The 21,466-nt window shown below is 43.9% G+C and overlaps 2 protein-coding genes across 4 annotated transcripts in view; both read left to right on the plus strand.

Moving 5' to 3' along the window:
• Window positions 1-1,118: 1,118 nt before the first annotated feature.
• On the plus strand, window positions 1,119-18,606 carry LOC123994504 (transcription factor ETV6-like). 3 transcript variants are annotated; one of them, XM_046297177.1, is made up of 8 exons: window positions 1,119-1,633; window positions 3,035-3,167; window positions 13,781-13,945; window positions 15,012-15,146; window positions 16,673-17,260; window positions 17,408-17,550; window positions 17,660-17,760; window positions 18,070-18,606. In XM_046297177.1, the coding sequence occupies exons 2-8, from the start codon at window positions 3,131-3,133 to the stop codon at window positions 18,170-18,172; spliced, it is 1,272 nt and encodes a 423-aa protein (XP_046153133.1). In that variant the 5' UTR covers window positions 1,119-1,633; window positions 3,035-3,130; the 3' UTR covers window positions 18,173-18,606. The 3 variants fall into 3 exon arrangements, with proteins under 3 accessions (XP_046153133.1, XP_046153132.1, XP_046153134.1); XM_046297176.1 differs by having other exon boundaries at window positions 1,119-1,474; XM_046297178.1 differs by lacking the exon at window positions 1,119-1,633 and adding an exon at window positions 1,870-1,992.
• Window positions 18,607-18,746: 140 nt separating this feature from the next.
• Window positions 18,747-21,466, plus strand: part of LOC123994505 (chemokine-like protein TAFA-2) — a 58,370-nt gene continuing 55,650 nt past the window's right edge. The window contains exon 1 of the mRNA XM_046297179.1: window positions 18,747-20,052. The gene's annotated coding sequence lies outside the window, so the exon portion shown is untranslated. The remainder of the gene's footprint in view (window positions 20,053-21,466) is intronic.

Genomic DNA, 21,466 nt, shown 5'->3' on the forward strand with positions numbered 1-21,466 from the left:
GAATTCTTTAACATGTAACTATCAATATATTTCCATGAATTTGTTGCAATTTCCATCCTTACATTTGTACATAATTGTTTATAGTGAGTGCCAGTTGAGGTTGCTGAGGGAAGGATGACTCATAATAATATCTGGAATGGAGTCAATGGAATGGTACCAAACACGTGGTTTACATGGTCAACATTCCGGACATTATTATGAGCCGTCCTCCCCTCAGCAGCCTCCACTGGTGATTGTGCTGTCGTTACCATATGCCAGGGAGTTACACTCACGGCTGTACAGCAAGATTGAAACTATCTCATATTACATTGGTGGCAGAGGTGGGATAGTCTCTGCTGTCTCTGGCCTATGTTGTAAGTGTACCATTGGGCTTCATGCAAAAGTACACATAGGGAGAGTAGGGCTAATTTGCTGATAATAGGCTTATATCCTACATCAGGAGTACCCAGCTCTTACCCTACGAGGTCCGGATACGAGGTCCGGAGCCTGCTGGTTTTCTGTTCTACATATTAATTAAGTCCCAGGTCTAAAGCGCCCCCTCAAATAACTGCCATGGAACTGGCTTTGAGGTCATGAGTTGAGTTTGAGGGGCCTACATGCATAGTATAATTGACAAATGCTATAGAGGGAAAATATTGTTATGAGAGTTTTATTAAAATATGCACCTTTTGGAGGACCCACGGGGACCTCTTGAAACCCCAGGGGCCCTAGACAGCCAGCTGAGGGGAGTTCCTTACTAATTAGTGACCTTAGAGCATCGCTCAAGTACAAGGGTGGAGCGAAAACACGCAGACACTCAGCCCTCCGTGTGTAAACATCATAAGCAATATCCCGATATGGGGTACCCCTTTAAGAAAGAAGTGGCTGCAGAAGAGAGTCTGGCTGCAGGCTAGACTATAGTGTGTTTCTTGAATATAATTATTTAATTGGCTCCCTGGATCTCGTAGGCGTCTCTTTCTAGCAATGAACCATTTGGAGATCTTTCTCTCCAATAAGAAACGCCTACGAAACTCAGGAAACCAATAAGGTAATTCTACGCAAGGAACGCCTTTTTTACCAGGCTGCAGTCAAACCCTCTGTAGCAAGTGGGCTGGGCTCAATACTGAGAATTCACGTCATTTCGCCGTTTAAACATCCAAGTCAATGAGCAGCACCACGGAGATGTCTGCCTTTTTTACCCGTCTTCCAGGAAGAGAATTAACCAACGCGTCGCCGAAATGTAGAGCACAGCGCCTACAGAAAACAAAGAACTTTCACGCGTTTATGATAAACATGGTTATATAATGGATCGATAATAAACCCTAAACGTATTTATTACGTGGCCCTGTAACCCTCCCCAAGTCAGGGAGTCGGGTGTGGGTGTTTTTTTTCTGGTTTATTTCAAAGAGGAGAACGAGAAAAGGAAAGTGGGAAGAGGAGAACTTCCTGAATTTAGCGAGACATGTCAGAATCCTCATCGCAGATCATAACCAAGGTATTTGTTGATTTTATAAAGCAGAATCAAGTTCTAGGACCCCGGGGTGAGATGCGCTTGACGCAGTCGTGTTGTTGACAACTGCATCGTGTGTGTTGGTAATCATCTGTTGCTGAGGGGAACGTTTCGCCGCTGTGTTATATACTACAGCAGCGCCTGGTAAGTCCATCCATGCTGCGCTACAAGTTTACCGACTTCGCAGCACACCTGAGATAAACATTTTTCGTCAGGACGTTCGTTTTCATAGGCTATTGGTGCTTTTAAGACAACTGAGAACTCGGGAAAAACGAGGTCAAATCATGACGTCAGTGATCTTGGTCGGAAAGTCGGAGCTATAGAAAGATGCCCTAAACGATTTATCCCAGTCCGAGCTCGTTTTTTTTCTGTGTTGCTAGTTGTCATGAACGCACTGAAGTCAGAAGTCGGAGATTTCAGAGTTCCCAGTTGTTTTGAACGCGCCATGTGGCTTGTTTGAAAACCACCAGAAATGTGACTATCCTTATATATCGTATACACAGGTAATTCATTTTCTATACAATACATTTTGTATATGTAAACCTGACATGTGTAGGCCTAAAATATGTAAAACAGTTGCAGTGCATAAATGCATGGTGGTTATCATGTTATCACATTACAGTGACAGTCTAAAGATGGCTCTTCAAATTTCATGTGACAAGGAAACTATTTGGGATTGTTGGGATGCAACCCTAGGAGAGTAGGCCTAAAGATATTTTGGAATGATATTGTTTTGCAGAGAAAAGTAGCAGAGTTATTGAAGGCTATATGTATGCCCCAAAACACACACACTCGCACACAAACTCACTCTCTTGCCCCCTCTCGGCCCTATCTGTACCTGAACCCCTTTTTGACCATACATAACCTTGTCAAATCTGGGCTGTACAAATGCAAAATCTTTGATAAGACCTGATATAGTGTATTATTGTTGGCTATAGGCTACCAAAATACATGAAGTATTCTTGAAGAGTAGGGCGGTCTGCATAATAAAATGAGATTAAAAGCTCATTGCTACATATTAACCAGCCACAGTGAGTTCCTAATACAGTAGGCTAATAGGAACTAGCCATTTTAGATTGACCGACCAATCCATGTTATAAGATGCTGATGTTGGCAAACGGAGAGCCTATAAACATCACATTCAGCAGCACTGTTGATGTTCCATAGAAGGTGCAGAGTAGAAAGAGGCAAATGAATGATGTTAGAAGACCATTGTACACAACAGCACATGCATACATTGTCAGTTTGACAGGTTACATTTTGTATAAGTAAATGTGCACAAATACCAGTAAGTTCAACCTCCTGTTTAGTGACTGGCTGCATTGACCATGCAAACACACCAGCATCTTTCACCAAATAAGTCAAATACGATTTTATGAATAAAAAGATTTGCTATGTGTGGGTACCTTATCACTTAGATAAAGAATGTGTAAATGGTGTTATAGTCTCTCGGTGTGGTGATTCTCAGGCTGTTTGGTTTTAAGGATGGTTTCGGGGAGGTTTGTAACTAAGGCATGCTTTGTGTCTCTGTGTATCTATTCATAGAAGGAGAGGCGCTCATTCAGTCCTTCCTCCGTCAGCCCCCTGCCAAACTCTACTTCCTCCCCCGTCCATGCTCCCACGGCCAGGCCAGCCAGCCGAATGGAGGACGAGCCTGCCAGGCTGCCCGTGCACCTGCGTGAGTCACTCACTCAAACATGCAGACACGCACACGCACACACAACTCATGACACCCACAGGCGCACACAGAGAACACATGGCAGTCATAATCAACAAACAAATCTCTTTGTCTTTTCAGCCTGCATTTTTCTTATCCCATAAACCTTTGTTTTCGAGAGCATTTGACCTCAGAAAATGGCAGATTGAAAGCCGTGATGTACTTTAGCTACTTGCATGTCACGTCATCACTCCAACAGGCATCAGGCTCTCCCCACGAGGACAGACAGACCTACTCATGTGTCCCTCCTCTGAGGTGCAGCAGACCCAGGGTCAAGGACCAACACAAGACGTCTTTCCTGGACCATAGCAGAGTCACTGTACTGGAACACTACACAGTGGAATTCAACACAGCAGGACAGTGACAGCCAACACAACTCAGTACACGGCAGCACTGCAGTGTTCAGTACAATAACACCTCAGGGTACTGAAGGACAGCACACAACACAAGGCAGCTCAGTACAGGAGAATAGAGAACAGCACAGAATAATAGCCCAGTGTAATGGAGGAGTATAACATGTAAAGAGTTTAGGAGAAGAAAGGAAGTAGGAGATGGGTTGGGCTGGGGAGAGTCTAGAAATAGGAGAGAGAGTGAGGTATTACAGGACAGGACGGACAAGAAGGAAAGCAGGCAGAAGGCTGTAAATATGAGGCATGGTAAAGGGAATATTTGTATCGGGAGGGCAGATGCGTATATTGATTTACTGTGCTACTTTACATTATTCTGCACTGTTGAGGAAGAGCATCAAGTAAGAATTTCACTGTATCATTTATACCCACGTGACGAATAAACTTCGATTTGAGGTGTTTATTGACCTGACATGGTTGGAAAAGTGAGAGCAATGGTGGAAACCATGTTTTGTACCTATTCTTAAGACCAGTAAAATCCCCAAGGGCCTCAAAAAAGAGGGGAAGGAAGAGGGACAAGGAGAGGAGGGAACATGACAACCGTGTGCTGTCTGGTGGAGCTGACTGCAGGTCTCAACCGGCCACTGCCTGAGCCAATAAAACAACAGGCGGGGTTGGATCACAGCCAGGATATAGACTGGGTGTTTATAGAGTTGTAGAGTCACTGGGCCTGCTCTGTGTGAAAAACTATTCATGTTTAACCAGGCACCTTTTAACATGTATGACTTTTAGGGCTTTGAAGACTAGTGAGATTCGTCTTTGTATTTCTTCAGTGAGTTTAGATATGAATCTTCCCACTGGGCACAGACATCAATTAAACATCTATTCCATGTTGGTTCAATGCAATTTAGTGGAAACAGCGTTAATTCTACCAGTTTGTGCACAATGATTTGTCGTGGGAACTTTTGAGGGTAATTGACCTAAATATTGGCGGTTTGTTGGTGTGTTTGGCAAAGATATGGTACAGTACTCCTAAATTATACCAGTATATTAACACACTTTGTGGTAAGCTCAATATCTGAAAGAAATGACCTGTAGTGTCTATCCACGTGGACCATACAGAGGAAATTCCCCATTTCCACTTCCCCTTTTGTATTGCCATAGAAAAAGGAAGACCGTTTAACATGTCTGTTTTGGTCTGAGGTTGTCTGTTAGGGCCGTTTATCTGGGCGTGGTGAATGTGGTCTGCTGGACCGTGAGCTTCAATTCAACTTTTTGGTTGAATCTTTAGATTAGGCAAGATTTCCCTCGTTTATACATTTTGACTCTGTCTTTAACTCTGTGAAATATATGAACTACCCTTCACCTGTAGGCCTACAGTTCCCTAACCTCTTATTGGAACCTTGTTTGGCTCAAAGCCATCACTCTTCCTGAGAGAAAGAATGAAAGGGGGGGGGGGAGGAAATTGCAGTGTGGGCAGAAATCCGCCTTCTCCATTTCCTGAGGAGGAAGTGGATTAGATCAGGGGGAGAGTTGTAGCCGTCTCCTCACTCTCAAAGAAGGCTTCTCTTCTTTTTACCCCATTTAGCCAGGAGTGTTAGAAACCACCCCACTCTGAATGGGAGAGGATTGCCTGGGTGAATGTTCTTGAAGTGGTGAAGTTAAGAGCTACATTTCTCCATCACATTGGCGGATTTTCACGTTAATCCTCCAATTTCCTGTCTGTTAGCTGTCTCATTGTTGAACTATAGAACATGCACATGAAAAGAAAAATAAGCACAGCTGTAAAACACTTGATTATACTGTTTGGCTGCACTGGATGTCAGCGTTTGAGTGAAGTGGATGACCTTTCAACCCTCAATTCCTTTCCATTAATCGTGTTTACTTAATTGTCTTGCAATGTGTCAGCCTCAAGGTCACCTGCCTAGCAGACACTTAAGAAGCGTAGCAGTGTCATTCAGGCTCACTGCAATAAGGGATTCACTCCATTTACTGACGTCACGACAAGTCGGGCGGGCACTGATGGGGAGGTAACATTGAGACACGTGTGACAAGTTCAAAGAATATGGAGTGAGTGTCTATGGGAATTTGTATGGAGAGTACAGTTTACATTAAACATGGAAGCTTATTGAACATGAGAAATCTCTTGCTGGGTGACGGAGAAAGAAGTCTCGTCTTGGATACTTGGCTTGCTGCTGTTTTTCTTTGTAAACCTTTCTCAATAGATTGAGTTTTCTTTGCTCACAGCTGGGTTTCTACTGTGTGTGTGTGTGTGTGTGTGTGTGTGTGTGTGTGTGTGTGTGTGTGTGTGTGCGCGTGTGAGAGAGACTGTCTTTGTGTACAGGCATGTTGGAGTTGGTGTGTGCTTGTGTATCAGTCAATCTCCTTGTGTGTGCATGTCTACATGTCACTCTGTGAGTAATTGTACTGTGTGTGTGTGTGTGCCAGCATAATAGTTTGTGGAGTCTTTCTGTATGTGTACAGATGTTTGTGTGCATATCAACGGTACAGTACACACAGAAGGGTATTTGAGTGTCTTGTGTGTGTGCAGTCATTGTATATGTGTGACTGTGTGTAACCCAGTGCCTTTCAGAGGGGAAAGCCGTTCTCATCCTCAGGAATTTCCTGAGTGGGCAGACGGCGCTTCCTGAATAAATGTTGTTGTTTTTCCCCCTTCATTCCCTTTTCTCCCTCTGAAAGGGGAAACTATTCTCACATGCCAACAGCCAAGTGGAGAGAAGCCCCTTCTCTTCCTGTTTGAAACACTCCACATGCCATCAGGGAAGGAAGGAGGTTTAGGAGGAAAGTGGGGGTCATAGTTCCCCACCCTAAACCAGGCAGGGAGAAAACCGAGCCCATCAGACAGATTGATGCTTAAAAGACATCGCTATGCTACCCATTCTGCCTAGTGGGGCGGCAGGGTAGCTTAGTGGTTAGAGCGTGGGACTAGTAACCGAAAGGTTGCAAGTTTGAATCCCCGAGCTGACAAGGTACAAATCTGTTGTTCTGCCCCTGAACAGGCAGTTAACCCACTGTTCCTAGGCCGTCATTGAAAATAAGAATTTGTTCTTAACTGACTTGCCTAGTAAAATTAAAATTTAAAAAAAAAAGGGTGGCTGCACTTCCTTTGGCTTTGTTTTGAAGATTGCTCAATAAGAAATGCTAGAGACCACAACTGAAGCCAAACCAGAGTTATTACTTCTAAACAAAATAACTTTTTGGGGTTCTCATACACTTACAATTGTGTTTTGATTATAGCTTGAAAAGTCAATAAGACTATTTGGTTGTGATCTTTGCAAAATAACTGTTTTGGATGCCGCAGTTGTTAGCTAGAATGCTAATGCTCATTGACATAGTCTGTAGCAAAAGCTAGCCAAAGAGTAATTTTACTGGTTGAAGTTGAAATGTTTTTAAAGTAAAATGCAGTTGATTTGTGATGATGACACAAACATTCATACGAGCCTTAAAGGCCCATTTAAAATCCAAAAGTAGTGTGAAATGCTATCAAAAACTGGCGTTCTATAAGAACTTCCCCGCGTTATGCCACCAACTTGTGCGTATCGCTCTCGTGAGGTAATGTTTGCAAACACAGAAATGTGTTAATTGTACCTTGGCAGGTGTTTGTCCCTCCTGAGTCACTGCTGCAACAACAACCACTTCCTCAAAATATTAATTAATTTAGACGGTTTTGCAGAGGAGATCTTTAGTCGCGCTAATTTTGCATCTAGCTAAGGTGTTTGGTGCAGTAATTCTTAAGTAAAAACATTTGCATAAAAAAACTAGTCTGCACTGCATACAGTCTATCGAGCCAGGAAAGTCTGGCTCCGCGCTCTGGACTGATTTCTGAGAACAATACTATCTTTACAGTATCATCTGTAAGCTGTCAAACTATTGTAAATAAAACACAAGCAACACACTGTTTATCAGTGTACAAATCACTTGCTAGTTAGCAAAGTTCCAACTCTGTGTTTGTCAATTAAGCTAGCAAGTAGGGGCAAGCAGGCACACTGAGCAGCCAGGCCACAATCATCTTATAATGTCAGTGGTGAGTTAATATAATAATAATAATATATGCCATTTAGCAGACGCTTTTATCCAAAGCGACTTACAGTCATGTGTGCATACATTCTACGTATGGGTGGTCCCGGGAGTTGTACCAACTGAGCTACAGAAGTCTGCTTCGGTGCTGTTATTTATTTTAATAGATTTTTTTACTTTCTCACCATCTATTACCAGAATGTGAGTCTGTCTGGCAGTGTTTAATAGGGAATCATGTTACAAAACAGTTCGTGGGAAGTACAAGATGCTTGCGAATGGGTTTTGGAATATTAAGCAGTGCTCTCGTCTCATTTTGCCCCCAAAAAGTGTCCGATTCGAGTGATTGACACTATCAAACATAATCAAGTGGCCACTCCATAAAGGGCTTAGGGTCAAGGGTTATTTCAACATAACGTTGGCAAGATCAGTTGTCTTATGTAAACAAGTCTGAGATGCTGTGTAATGGGCAGATCTGTTTCACAGTCTGGAGGTTCTGGCTGCTATGATTGGATAGAGCGCGTGCAGCTGATGGAGCGCAATCAGTACAGCTGCTCCTCTCGTGTGAGTGGGCATGACCGTAATCCATACCCAACCCCCCCCAGTAAGTCACGATAAACTAATTTACAGAACTCTGTTTTGGATGAGACTGTCTTCATGACCAAAATTATCCTATTTACACGTTGTAGATAATTTTGACCCTACAATTGATGTTTCTAACTCATATCGATATAACCAACTTCTCTGGTTTTAAATGGCCTAAGGGGCAGTTGACATTTTTAAGTGAAGCGCCTACTGCAAATGTCATTAGCATAGATGACATGCTAATTTCCATGACATTGTGGTTTAGTACAGAATAATTCTGGATTGAACAATGAGGTCAAACTGAGAACAGCTATTCACTTGGAACATCTCTGAAACCTCTAGCTGGGCTGATGTATGTTCCTAATACATTTGCATAATTTCGTATGCAACATGTCCTATATATGAAACCTTCAATCCTGTAAGGGTCTGTTAACGTGAAACATTGCATTTATTCTAAGTTCTTGGTTGGTATTCTATGGCTCTAAGCTCTCAAGGGCATAGCTGGCTCTGTTTTAGTCTGTTTGAACAAAAACCTCAATCTAGCATGTATATGTTCTGTGGTCTGTTTGCCCAAAGAGAAGGAAAGCATGGTAGCTTGTAGGTGTGCATTTAAGATTCACAAGTGTAGCTTTTTAGGTACAGCATTAGTACAGTACTACTCGTTCCTACATTTTCTAAAAGAGGGTTGGCCTTCACTGATTCTATTTATGCGTTTTTATAAGAGAAGGCAGGAACTTGTTGAAAACAAACTACAGTACATGAGCCAGCTTGCCCCCAATGCACAACATACTATCAAACAGGTTGCGCTACTTCCTGCCCATAAACCAAGCGTTTGATTGGTCATCTGTTTTATGCTTGTTTTGACTGGATGGAGTCCAATCCGGCTGGATTTGGAACACACCGTTTCCGATGAGGTGAAGTATGTAGTTTGCATATTGACCTGGAGCGAGAGAAAGGAGGGGGGATAAAGTGAAGGACAGAAACGGGGAGGGTGAGAGAAGAGGGTGTGAGTAAGGGAAATGTGTAAGGTGTTGCACTCTCATGCCTGACTCACAAGGTCAAAAGGCCTCTTCTCCCTCCTACCCTGCATGAAGAAAAGCTATTTTCAATCAAGAATGGAAGACCATTCAAGAAGGAAAGCAAACATTTGCAGCAAAGGTAAATGACTATAGAGAGCATTGATTCAGGAAACATACTTTTGACCAAAGTCCTTAGCTGTCAAAAGCATTTGCCAACTTCTATAGCATTTACAGGTAAAACTGTACACACACACACACTCTACTGGTCTGACCTTTAGAGGTCTACAGAATGGACACATATTTCCCCTGTATGTTCTGTTTTGCTGAGAGAGGAGTTAAAGAGGTTGTGGAGGGTAACGACGAAACAAGATACCAGTGATCTCATCCCTTCTCTCCTTCATTCATCCCATGCACTTCCGAGTTTCCCTGGCAACAGCGTGCATCACTGTGTGAGTGCGGGGGCCTGCAAATCCACAGAGTGAAAATTATGTGTCATCAGAGAGGATTAGTAGCCCACGGTTTAGTCAAGGGCCTTTCGGGTGGATCCGCCGGTCGTGTTCGAGAGTGTTTCATCCCATACACAAACACGCTGCACACCAGAAACCCGAGATGGTATCCAACAAAGACACGGATGGTGAAACGAGAGGGGGGCTGAAATTGATTTGGTCATGAACACTGAAACAGTAAATCTTCAGTGAAATGTGAAAAGGATTGGGCGAAAGGGGAAACTGCTCTGAGCCTGTGTGGGACATTAAGATGTGGGGCTAATCAAAGAGCCACTGTCATTCTCTTTCCTCCTGATCTTATTCTGGCTGCCTCAGCTTCTCTCTTTCCTCTCTCTCTCTCTCTCTCACCATGTGTTTGTCTGCTGAGTCTTAATATCCGTTTCTCTTCCTGTTGGTCTTCTTTTTTCTACCACTTCTCCGTTATTGTTTCTGGTTCCCATCACTCTCTCTACCCCCCCCTCCCTGCTCTATCCTTTTCTCTCTCTCCACTCTCTCTACCTCCCCCCCTCCCTGCTCTATCCTTTTCTCTCTCTCCACTCTCTCTGTTGCTGCTGACTGTTGATAAACCTCACAGCGTCGCTCCCTAAGCTTACCGTAGGAAGTTTCCTGTGCTGAAATGGAGCCCATGCTGGATCGCTTCCTGCCCAAGCGTGTTTGCCCCCCCCCCTCCGCTGGGCCCTGTGCAGATGGCTGGGTCCAGAAGGCCGGATCTCAGTGGAGTTTTGGCAGCGTTGTGCCTTCCCTCTCTTTCTCTCTCTCTCTCTCTCTCCAGCCGTGGAGAGAACATACCACGGCAGTGACCTCACAGCCAGGGCCTCCCTGCACGCCGTACGCATCACTAAGGTTATGTGATTAAGGGGTCACCCGTAGGCGGCACAGCTGGTGGATGCTGAGCATATGGTAATTAGATCTGTTCTCTTGTTAGGTGCTACCTTACTGATAGTGTTTGTTCATGGGAGGCAATGGCATTGTTCGGTTGTTCAATCTAAAATCTAGAGCTGGCATTAGAATGAAAGGATATGAAAACATATTTCATTGGGACATTCTAAAATCCCTACAAACAATGGGCTGTAGTCCTCATGTTATTCTTGAACACCGGTATCCAACTGTTGTACGATTTACACCTTTACTCATAAAAGGGCTCTTTACTTGTCATATGTGACCCTTTGGGGGCCAATTGGCCCCTTATTGAAAATCCAGCTCAGCTAGATAACCAGATGCATGGCCCCTGTGACAATCTGTAGTATTTTTCAGACTCTGGTTCTGACTTGGCTGTTTGTGGAGACTATCTAAGTAGACCCTGTGTAGTGATGGAATAGGCTGCATAAAACATTCCATTACACATCAAGTTGTTCACTGGCTATATAAACTCAGCAAAAAAAAAACTGCTTTTTTTTCAACTGCTTTTATTTTCAGAAAACTTAACAAATGTAAATATTTGTATGAACAAAACAAGACTCAACAACTGAGACATAAACTGAACAAGTTCCACAGACATGTGACCAACATAAATGGAATAATGTGTCCCTGAACAAAGGGGGGGGGTCAAATCAAAAGTAACAGTGTGGCCACCAGCTGCATTTAGTACTGCAGTGCATCTCCTCCTCATGGACTGCACCCGGTTTGCCAGTTGGGCCAATGGGATTGAGATCTGGGCTCTTCGCTGGCCATGGAAATCACGCACAGAACGAGCAGTATGGCTGGTGGCATTGTCATGCTGGAGGATCATGTTAGGATGAGCCTGCAGGAAGGGTACCACATGAGGGAGGAGGACCATCACCCCTGGTGAGACAAAACCGCAACTCATCAGTGAAGAGCACTCTTTGCCAGTCTTGTCTGGTCCAGCGACGGTGGGTTTGTGGCCATAGGCGACGTTGTTACCGGTGATGTCTGGTGAGGCCCACAAACCCTCCGTCCAGCCTCTCTCAGCCTACTGCAGACTGTCTGAGCACTGATGGTGCGTTCCTGATGTAACTTGGGCAGTTGTTGTTGCCATCCTGTACCTGTCCTGCAGGTGTGATGTTCAGATTTACCGATCCTGTGCAGGTGTTGTTACACGTGGTCTACCACTGCGAGGACGATCAGCTGTCCGTCCTGTCTCCCTGTAGCACTGTCTTAGGCGTCTCATAGTAGGGATATTGCAATTTATTGCCCTGGCCACATCTGCAGTCCTCATGCCTCCTTGCAGAATGCCTAAGGCATGTTCACGCAGATGAGCAGGGACCCTGGGCATCTTTCTTTTGGTGTTTTTCAGAGTCAGTAGAATGGCCTCTTTTTAGTGTCCTAAGTTTTCATAACTGACCTTAATTGCCTACCATCTGTAAGCTGTTAGTGTCTTAACAACCGTTCCACAGGTGCATGTTCATTAATTGTTTATGGTTCATTGAACAAGCATGGGAAACCTTTACAATGAAGATCTGTGAAGTTATTTGGATTTTTACAACAAAACAAATTGAAAGACAGGGTTTCTTTTTTGCTGGGGTTAGTTATGTCCATATGCTATATTCTAGATAAACGTTCCCTTCACAAGCCCTGCAAATCTCTCTTCTCTATCTCAATATGGAGAGAAATGGGAAACTGACAGTCTAAGAGACGTTTCTTTTTATATTGATTGTTCCCAGTATAAAACGTTCTTTGTTTGACGGGTGGGGGGGGGAGCGTTCGCTCAGAAACAGCGCACGGGTTCAGATTATTCCTGTGACAGTGACATTGCGGGCACCGCCGGCCAAAGATAACAGTTGTCCCATTCCAAGAGGAAGTGTTTGAGGCCTGGCGATAAGTGAGACGTAGAAACTGCTGCTCTTTGTCTGGTGTAGGCGTGATGGATGCTACTCTGGTGGTTTGCTGTGTGTGTGTGTGTGTGTGTGTGGTGAAGCACAACGTTACTGTAAATCTGTTCACAGGTTAGAGCCTAGTACACATGTATGAATGTAAATATAGGCCACCCAGGACCCAATGACGTCATCTAGATCATGGCTCTCCAACGCTGTTCCTGGGGAGAGACTCTCCTGCTCCAGACGCCAGAGAAAACAGTTCCTGACAAACAACAATGACTTTTCTGTCAGTGATTTATGTGTTAAACATCTCGTACTCTCAATTGCAAAATGATGAGCAAGACTGAGAAAACTGACTTGATTCAATATGCCGTATAAACCCATGGTAAGGCTTTCTAGCTGATGTGAATTACATGCTGTTTACTTTCTAGACATCCACTGCTCTCTGATTCCCGCGGTTACCTGCCATTGTTTTCCCTTTGAATACTATTGTATTGTTCATGTGTGGGTTTAACGAAAAATGTCGTGATTTTTATGACATCAATTTCCTAAAAGAATGTATAGAATGCACCTGAAGGTTTGATTTAACCACGTTGTTATTGCTTAGGTTACAAGGAACAAGGTTACATTTTCTAAGTCAGGGTCCTGGTCACACATTTCTAGTGAGCGTTGATTTCTGGGCTATTGCTCAGTCACTAATGTGTTTGGGCGATCCATCAGTGCAGATGTTTTGCTCTCGTAGGTTCCCACGGCAGTGAAAAATATTTCAGAGCCTGAAGGGTGAAAAATGTCAGAGCTGTTTCCTCTGGTATTCCTTAGTGTGTCCTTGCCTTTTATGCACTATGCATTAGATTACTCTAATACACATGTAGTTAGTTATACACTATGTTTTAGACAGACTGAGAGAAAGCCACAGGCTTTCCTTAGCGAAATAAATCTACCAAGGTTATCTCACAAATATTGACAAACATTAAGCAAATATGAAATGAACGCGCACTGTATGTGAGCACGCATGACTGAAGTTTCATCTTTCTTGTTCGACACCTCCATTCCTGCACTCTGCTTATCTCACCTCATACCCTCCCCGCTCCCCCCCCCCCTCTCCGCTATAATCTTCGAATCAATCCCTCTTACTTTGATCTCCTTCCCTCATTTCCCTTTTTACTGCCACCTCTGTCTCCTTCCTCCCTCTCTCCCTTTGCTCCTTCCTTTACCCCCCCCCTCCGGTCTCCCTCCTCCCCAACACTTTACTCCCTCTTCTACCACTCCTCTCTCCATCCTATCCCCCCTCGCTCCCTCCACCCCCAGGCCTGCAGCCGGTGTTCTGGAGCAGGGAGGACGTGGGCCAGTGGTTGCGCTGGGCCGAGAGGGAGTTTGCCCTGCGTCCCAACACCAGCGGCAGCTTCCAGATGAACGGCAAGGCCCTGCTCCTCCTCACCAAGGAGGACTTCCGCTACCGGTCGCCCCACTCCGGTACGCCCACCTCCCACGGCCCTTATTAATTCAAACGGTTGCTATGTTATTAGACCGCATTTCTAACAACATGCTCATGTTTAACAATAATTAATACTGAAGGGGGAATGACTTTGGAGAAATGGCACACTGACCTACGATAATGGCCATGTGTTTAGGGCATTCGCTGAAGGTCTTTGATAGACCTTTAGCCTAGCAATATCAGGTGATTTAGCAGCTGCCTTAGTGGAGTTGCTGTCTGTCTTTATTGTTGGGGGGAGGAAGTAGGAGACTGGTTGGGTAAACGGCCGATCAGGAAGTGCAAACCGACCTCAACCGTCACCTGCTAACACCAGGAATTTCCCCTGCAGTGCCGTGTTAAACAGCAGGGCCAGAAAGTGAGAACTGAAAGGGGTTTATGTGTACAAGTGTGTGTGCCTGTGGCGTCTTCACTTCCTTTATGAGAACCATTTCCTTGATGTTCTGACGGGAAGCCTCGCAAATTGAAGTGAAAAACTCCCTCCATTCTATTGATTCTCTTTGAGGGAAATACTCTCTCAGAGCCCTTCATATACAGGTAGCGAGTTAAATCTTTCAGGGTGGCCTAATCATGCCATTTTTACACCATTTTTAAACGGTGTTATGCTAATGCCATCTCTGTTGTAGAAGATACTACAGGCTTTTTTCTTATCGTCTGACACAATCAACCTAGCCTTAACACAGGAATCTAGGAGTGAGTCACATGGTTGGTTTATGACTAGACTTGCCATTAGGATTCTGTCACGTCCATGACCACCTCAAGTAGGCTGCTTTGTAGGAGAACGGATGAGGTACGGAAGTTGCTAGGCAATAATATCAAGTCTTGAAATGGTCTCTTGGCAGGCTGACTCATTAGCAACACTATGACTCTTGTCTTGATCTGTTGGCATCATTTACCATCTGTTTGGTCCGAACATGTTTTAAAACTTTTTTTTGAATCCTTTTGATGACATTGATTGACAGCTGCTGCCCTGTCTATGGGGTGCACCATTGGAGGGGCTCATACGGTAACGTCTGACCTCTAACCACTGACCTGTGTATCCTGCAGGGGACGTCCTGTACGAGCTGCTGCAGCACATCCTGAAGCAAAGGAAGCCGCACGTCTCCTACCCCTCCGCCTACTTCCCCGGCAACTCCTTCCACCCTCTGCCAGAGGGAGCTCTCCAGCACCACAAACTGGAAGGTCAGTGATGTTCATTAGTGCACACTGTAGCACAGGGCTTTGTAACAGCAAATTCAAATCTGTGTTCAGACAAGTTCATGTTGTACATTGCGTTTCCCTCTCCCTACTGAACACCAGCCTGATGGTGTTCTTGAGATCACACCTACTGAAGGAAGAATGGAGAGCGATGATTACAGGAAAGCGTTGAATTGAATGGGGGGAATGCAGTGGCGTTGAGTTCAATAACCTTAGGATGGCTGTTGATTATTGTAACGTGATCTTTGAGAGCCAGTTCACTTGGAAAGCATTTCTCAGACCAATGTGAAATCAACATATTAGCCTATGGGGGGGAAAGACAACAACATTTGAGGCCCACCGTGGAGTTTAATATTGAAGGCATCACCATTGCGTCACTTTCCTGACAATATTATTTTGTTTTTCATCAAACTTGTCTGCCAGAAGAATTTCGCAATTCTGTTCTTGCCTAGGGAAATTTGCCATGTGTAATTCCCCCTGAAGAACCCAACTGATCTGACTTCTGTTTCACAGGAGTTACTCAACAATCTTAGACGGTGGTTTCAATTCAAGTATTTAATTACACATGATTAGCAAAAATCAGTTGGTCATGTAGCAATACAATTGCGAGAAAGCATCTCAAAGTATGCTTTAAGTGAATCTGACAAAAGTAGCAAGTGGTTCAATGGTCTACTCTAGAGAGAGGTGTTTAAGTCTCTGTTTACTATCCACCTGAAAAGAGGAGGGACTTCACCTTCTTCGTGCTACACTTTGGACTCGTTTCCCTGGCATGGATAGATGGAAATAGGAGGAGCAAGGGGAGGAGAGGTGGTGGGTTGGAGTGTTGACAGTGAAACCTGCTCCACAAGGAAATGCTTCTATATTTAAACAACCTTTGGTCTAGGAGTTGAATATCTACAGTTCCTCATCTCTACATGTTTTATAGGGGAAGTGATTGGGTTAGACGATTAAGATGCTCAGGACTTCCTTGTTGTTCGGTATGCTAGTTTTGGTATGCAGAAGCAAAGAGATTTCTTTCTTACTTAGAGTCAAAGAATACTAGCTATTCACATGTAAACACTAAGTAAATGTGTACTGTACATGATATAATGTCCTACCCAGTAGAGGGCAGTCCAAATTAATCACTAATAATCTACCACCCACATACATTGAGAGATGATGAAGTTTGTAAATGTGTGTAGTGACATCTACTGGACATAATGTAAATATGTTTTGAAACATATATCCAAGGGGCTGCAGGTAGCCAAGTGGTTAGAGCATTGGGCCAGTAACCGATAGGTTGCTGGATCGAATCCCCGAGCAGACAAAGTAAAAATGTGTCATTCTGCCCCTGAGCAAGGCAGTTAACCCACTGTTCCCCGTGCGCCAAAGACGTGGATGTCGATTTAAGGCATTCCCCCGCACCTGTCTGATTCAGAGGGGTTGGGTTAAATGCGGAAGACACATTTCAGTTGAAGGCAGGCATTCAGCTGTACAACTGACAAGGTATACCCTTTTCCCCTTCATTGCAGAAACGGTACGGCGGACACCACGCAGTACAGAGCTCCAACCCCAGCACCCACCCACCATTGAGCTCCGACACCGCTCCCGCTCGCCACACCACACCGCTCCACGCCTCTCCCCTCTGGACCCCAACTATCCACGCCCTGGTGCCGAGGACCACCTCCAGACATCCTCCCAGCTGCCCGACAGCAACCACCACCTGCCAGAGGACTTGTACACTCTGTCAGTGTCCCCGGCCGCCCCTAACGGCCGCTGCGCCACACCCCGCGAGGCCCCCTGCCCAGGCAGCCCCGGGTGCCAGGACGCTGCCCCCCCTCGCGTCATCCAGCTCATGCCCAGCGCCATCATGCACCCCCTACTGCTTAGCCCAGGGCGAGGAGGTGGCGCTGGAGACTTCAGGCATGGCCGTGGGGGGCCACCACTTCAGGCCCACCATGAAAACGGGCGTGAGGGGAAGGGCCACATCCAGCTGGCACTGGCCAACCACCATCAGCTCACTCTGCATCAGCAGGAGGAGGCGCTCTACAGGAACCACCATGTCATTGTGCCTGTCTCGCCACCAGAGGAACAGGCAATGCCCATTGGACGGATAGCAGGTAACTAACACTCCTAACTACTCAGGGTTCATTTTAGAGGGGGTGGTCACGGCTTCAACCTACTCTGGAGGAAGTGTGGCTAGAAAACAGTTGAAGTTAACAGGTACTGTCTGAAATGTGTCACCTCTAACGTGTTTGTGTTCCCAGACTGCAGGCTGCTTTGGGACTACGTCTACCAGCTCCTCTCAGACAGCCGGTACGAGAACTATATCCGCTGGGAGGACACAGAGACCAAAGTCTTCCGCATCATGGACCCCAACGGCCTGGCTCGCCTGTGGGGGAACCACAAGGTAACGAACTCTACCCCCCAGTGTTTGATTGGAAAAGGCATTTTCCCGCAGTGCCGGTTTTCTTAAAGTTCTGTGTTGACATTATATCTTGTTCCATTGGTTGTAACAGAACAGGACCAATATGACGTACGAGAAGATGTCGCGAGCACTGAGACACTACTACAAACTGAACATTATCAGGAAAGAGCCAGGACAGAGACTCTTATTCAGGTATGGTAGGGTTTAGTTAAAACCCAATAATTATTTGCAGTAATATATATATATACATACATACATACATACATACATACATACATACATACATACATACATACATACATACATACATACATACATACATACATACATACATACATACATACATACATACATACATACACACACACACACACACACACACACACACACACACACACACACACACACACACACACACACACACACACACACACACACACACACACACACACTTGTCCAGTTTGAGTTAATGATTAATCACTGTGTGTATGTGCGGTTCAGGTTCATGAAAACCCCAGATGAGATTATGAGTGGACAAACTGACAGGCTGGAGCACATAGAGTCGGACACAGATGATCAAATCTACATCAAAGAGGAGTGCTGAGGCCTCTGGGAAATGGAGTCCAATAAAGCGATTAATTACTACAGCCGCTGATGCCTTTCGGAAAGCAGCTCGAACAATCGTTTCAAACCAAGAGTGCCCGGACATTCACTCTATCCAAAACTCAGAGGAACTTGAAGGTGACGTCTCTCTGCCTTTTAAAACTTTATAAGATTTTCTTTCCAGACAAATCTTATCAGTTTTCTGTCTTAATTCAAGGAGTTCAAAGGACCTGGTGAAAAGTATATCTCATAAGACATTCCTTTTCCCTGAACTGCCACAGCAAATCAATCATTTCATGCTTGTCATGTCATATTGTTGATTTTTCGTCCCCACGTCTGCATTAAGTACAAGAAAATGTTGCAATTTGTGCAAATAATGGGAGGGGGTGTGTAGCTGGAATGTTTTCACCACCGAATAAATATTTTTTAATAATTTGTATGGCTGACCTATTTAAACTGCATCTGACCTTATTGTCTGAAGCATAAGTCTAGCAATCATTCCTGAAATGATTGAATTAAGTGATATGTAGGCTAAATATACTGTGATTTTTTTAATTTTTTTTGTTTTTACATAACTGCCAACATCAAGTTTGGAACTTATTCTGAAACAATCCACATGGTGGCAATGCTGCACCACTTTTGACTGTAAAGCAACATAGTTCACTGCACTGTAGCCCAAGTCCAGCTCTGTTGAAGTTCACAAGCAATCAAAGGTCCAATGCCGCCTTTATTATCTCAATGTCAAATCCTTTCCGGGTAACAATTAAGTACCTCACTGTGGGTTTTGTTTTCAATTAAAATGGTCAAAAAGAAACAAAAATAGCAACTTAGCAAAGAGCAATTTCTCATTATCATCATGTTCATAATTTCACAGTATTATTCCACGCTCATAGTGTGGAAATATATATACAACACAAGAAATTCACTTTTTGACTGCACTGCGCCTTTAAGAGGTTTTAATTAGTCTGTGTGATCCAACCACACCTGTTCTCACATAAGACAATTTAAAGGTATACAATATCTACTTATGCAAAACTGGGTCCCCTAAGGCTCACATCTGCCAAAGTTAAATTCAATCTTACACATTACTAGACCAATGCAAATACTACCCCTAAGCTATAATGTCATGTCTCTTACAACTTTCAAAAATCATATTTAATGACATGATGCAATTCAATGTCATGAATCGAAAATCCCATTTGATCGTATTTGCGCAAAACTGAGCAAAGACATTTTTGTGTAGTCTTGATATGATTAACCAATGTAGGCTTATTAGTGTGTTTACGCCAGTGGCGATGGATTGTGTTAGTGGCCTTGTGCCACTATGATGGGTTATTCCCGAGTCTGTGATGAGCGCAGCGGTCGGTAGGTGTTTGTATGATGATAAGTTAGTGCGCACAGTCAGTCTCTGATGGAACTCCGTGGAATACAGACTGGTGCCGCAACTGAGGCAGAAGTAGGGACCATTTAACTTCAATTTTGAGTTTATTACTATTTATTTTATTAGGTTATTTGATTTTCTCTCACTTCAAGTGTGATCACACTCCGTTAAGACTGGGAAAATAATCACAGTGTATTCACATATTGGACAATAAATATCCTGACTATCAGAAAGCATAATAGGACGAGAAAGCTCCTGAATAATTTTCTGTGCTCAGTCAAGTATTTGTTCCAAGAAAACGAGCAGTGTTTCATTTGTGTGCGCGTGGATTTAATTTTCGGATATCTATCACTGTCAAGCAATATTGGACCCGTCCTACACAAATCTAGGCTGTGCTGATGTCGCCCGCGGACAGACGCACCGCTGGATTGTAGCAGTGCCGATGGATTAAAGGGCAACCTTAAAACCTTTTGGAGGGCGCGAAGGGAGCGGGGCAGCAGGTATGAAAGTGTGATTTTAGCATAATTGGTCAATTTTGTGCCCTATAATGATCGCTACTGACACTTAAAAAGTGTGCGCAGTCAAGCACCATTTTTTTTATTGCGGGCTACAAGAGAATTGGTCTACAAGGAGCTCACCTACTAGGCACATGCCATTTCAACGTCTAGTTTTGATTTACATTTGATTGAGTTGTCAACTAACGTGAATTCAACGTGAAATAATCAATGTAACAATGTTATTGGATTTAGGTTCAAAGTTGGGTGAAAAAAAGAAGACCTTTCCTTAGGTAATTACTTTTTGCAAATCCAATCAGTTTTCCACGTTTATATCAACGTCATCACATTAGTTATTGTTGAAATTATGTGGAAACAACGTTGATTCAACCACTTTTTGCCCAGTGGACGTTCTCAAGAAATGCTTAACTTGAATCTCATCAAAATCAAGTCAAGTCTGAAATAATTAGCGCGATAATGACTGGGTTCGTTTTAATCTTGATGTTGATCATACTAGCTACCAGCACGAGTTTAATTACCAGTCAATCGCCCTCATCTCGAGAAAGTGCACCTCGAGTGACGTGTGGCCCTGCATTTATTAGGCTATGCCAACTGCATCCGGTCATTATTTATTTTCTCTCGATTAAAAGTGTAACCACTGAAATTCCTGGCATCATTGTAACTATTTAGATTGTCTTTATAATTAGAAATCACACATCCCTTAAATCATCCTGTCCCCTAAATATGGTTTAACTGTCAATTATTATTATTATTTATTACTCAAGTTAGTTGTCTATTTGGTCTTGGGGCAGTTAATAAGGGAACCATATATGGTGATTCTCCATCCACTCATTTTATGCACAGACATCCATTGGTCTGCCGACAGTGCAACCATTGTTTATTCAGTGGGCTGCCATACACGACAGAGCTGCCTCTTTAACATTGGTCCACTGTCAAGGTCCAATACTAAATAGGCTTGTAAATTAACAAGCTAAATGCATCAGAAGGGCAAGTGTGTCCTCTGGATAGTCATGCAACCTAATGACTAGCTGTTCAACCCAAGACAGTATACCAGAACAAAAGCATAGGGGATTTATGTAGGCCAACTGAAATCTATGATAGCATTTAAAAACAACAGGGATGCAAAACTACAAACATGCTCTCTCACTGTGGAGAAGCCAAATGTGTTTTGGTCTGATCAAAACCTGGGTTTTCAATCAAATAGGTTGTCTCTCTCTTTCTATTTTTACGTGTGCCTGCACCTTACACCCTCTATACCAATTCAGAGGCACACGAGGTGTTCTTGCATCACCACCAGCAGAGTAAAGATTTGAGAGGCTTGCTTGATATGAAATAGACTGCAAAATGTGGTCTCATCCTACTGGTAGTCAGAGCAAGTTAATGACAGCCTTGATACTTA

The sequence above is a fragment of the Oncorhynchus gorbuscha genome, linkage group LG14, assembly GCF_021184085.1.
Source record: "Oncorhynchus gorbuscha isolate QuinsamMale2020 ecotype Even-year linkage group LG14, OgorEven_v1.0, whole genome shotgun sequence".
NCBI classification, from domain to species: Eukaryota; Metazoa; Chordata; class Actinopteri; order Salmoniformes; family Salmonidae; genus Oncorhynchus; species Oncorhynchus gorbuscha.

Coding starts and splice junctions, on each gene's coding strand:
- LOC123994504 (XM_046297176.1), top strand. CDS start 1,442: ATGTCAGAATCCTCATCGCAGATCATAACCAAG. Junction 3,168..13,780: donor CAGGCTGCCCGTGCACCTGC/GTGAGTCACTCA, acceptor CTCCACCCCCAG/GCCTGCAGCCGGTGTTCTGG. Junction 17,761..18,069: donor GGACAGAGACTCTTATTCAG/GTATGGTAGGGT, acceptor TGTGCGGTTCAG/GTTCATGAAAACCCCAGATG.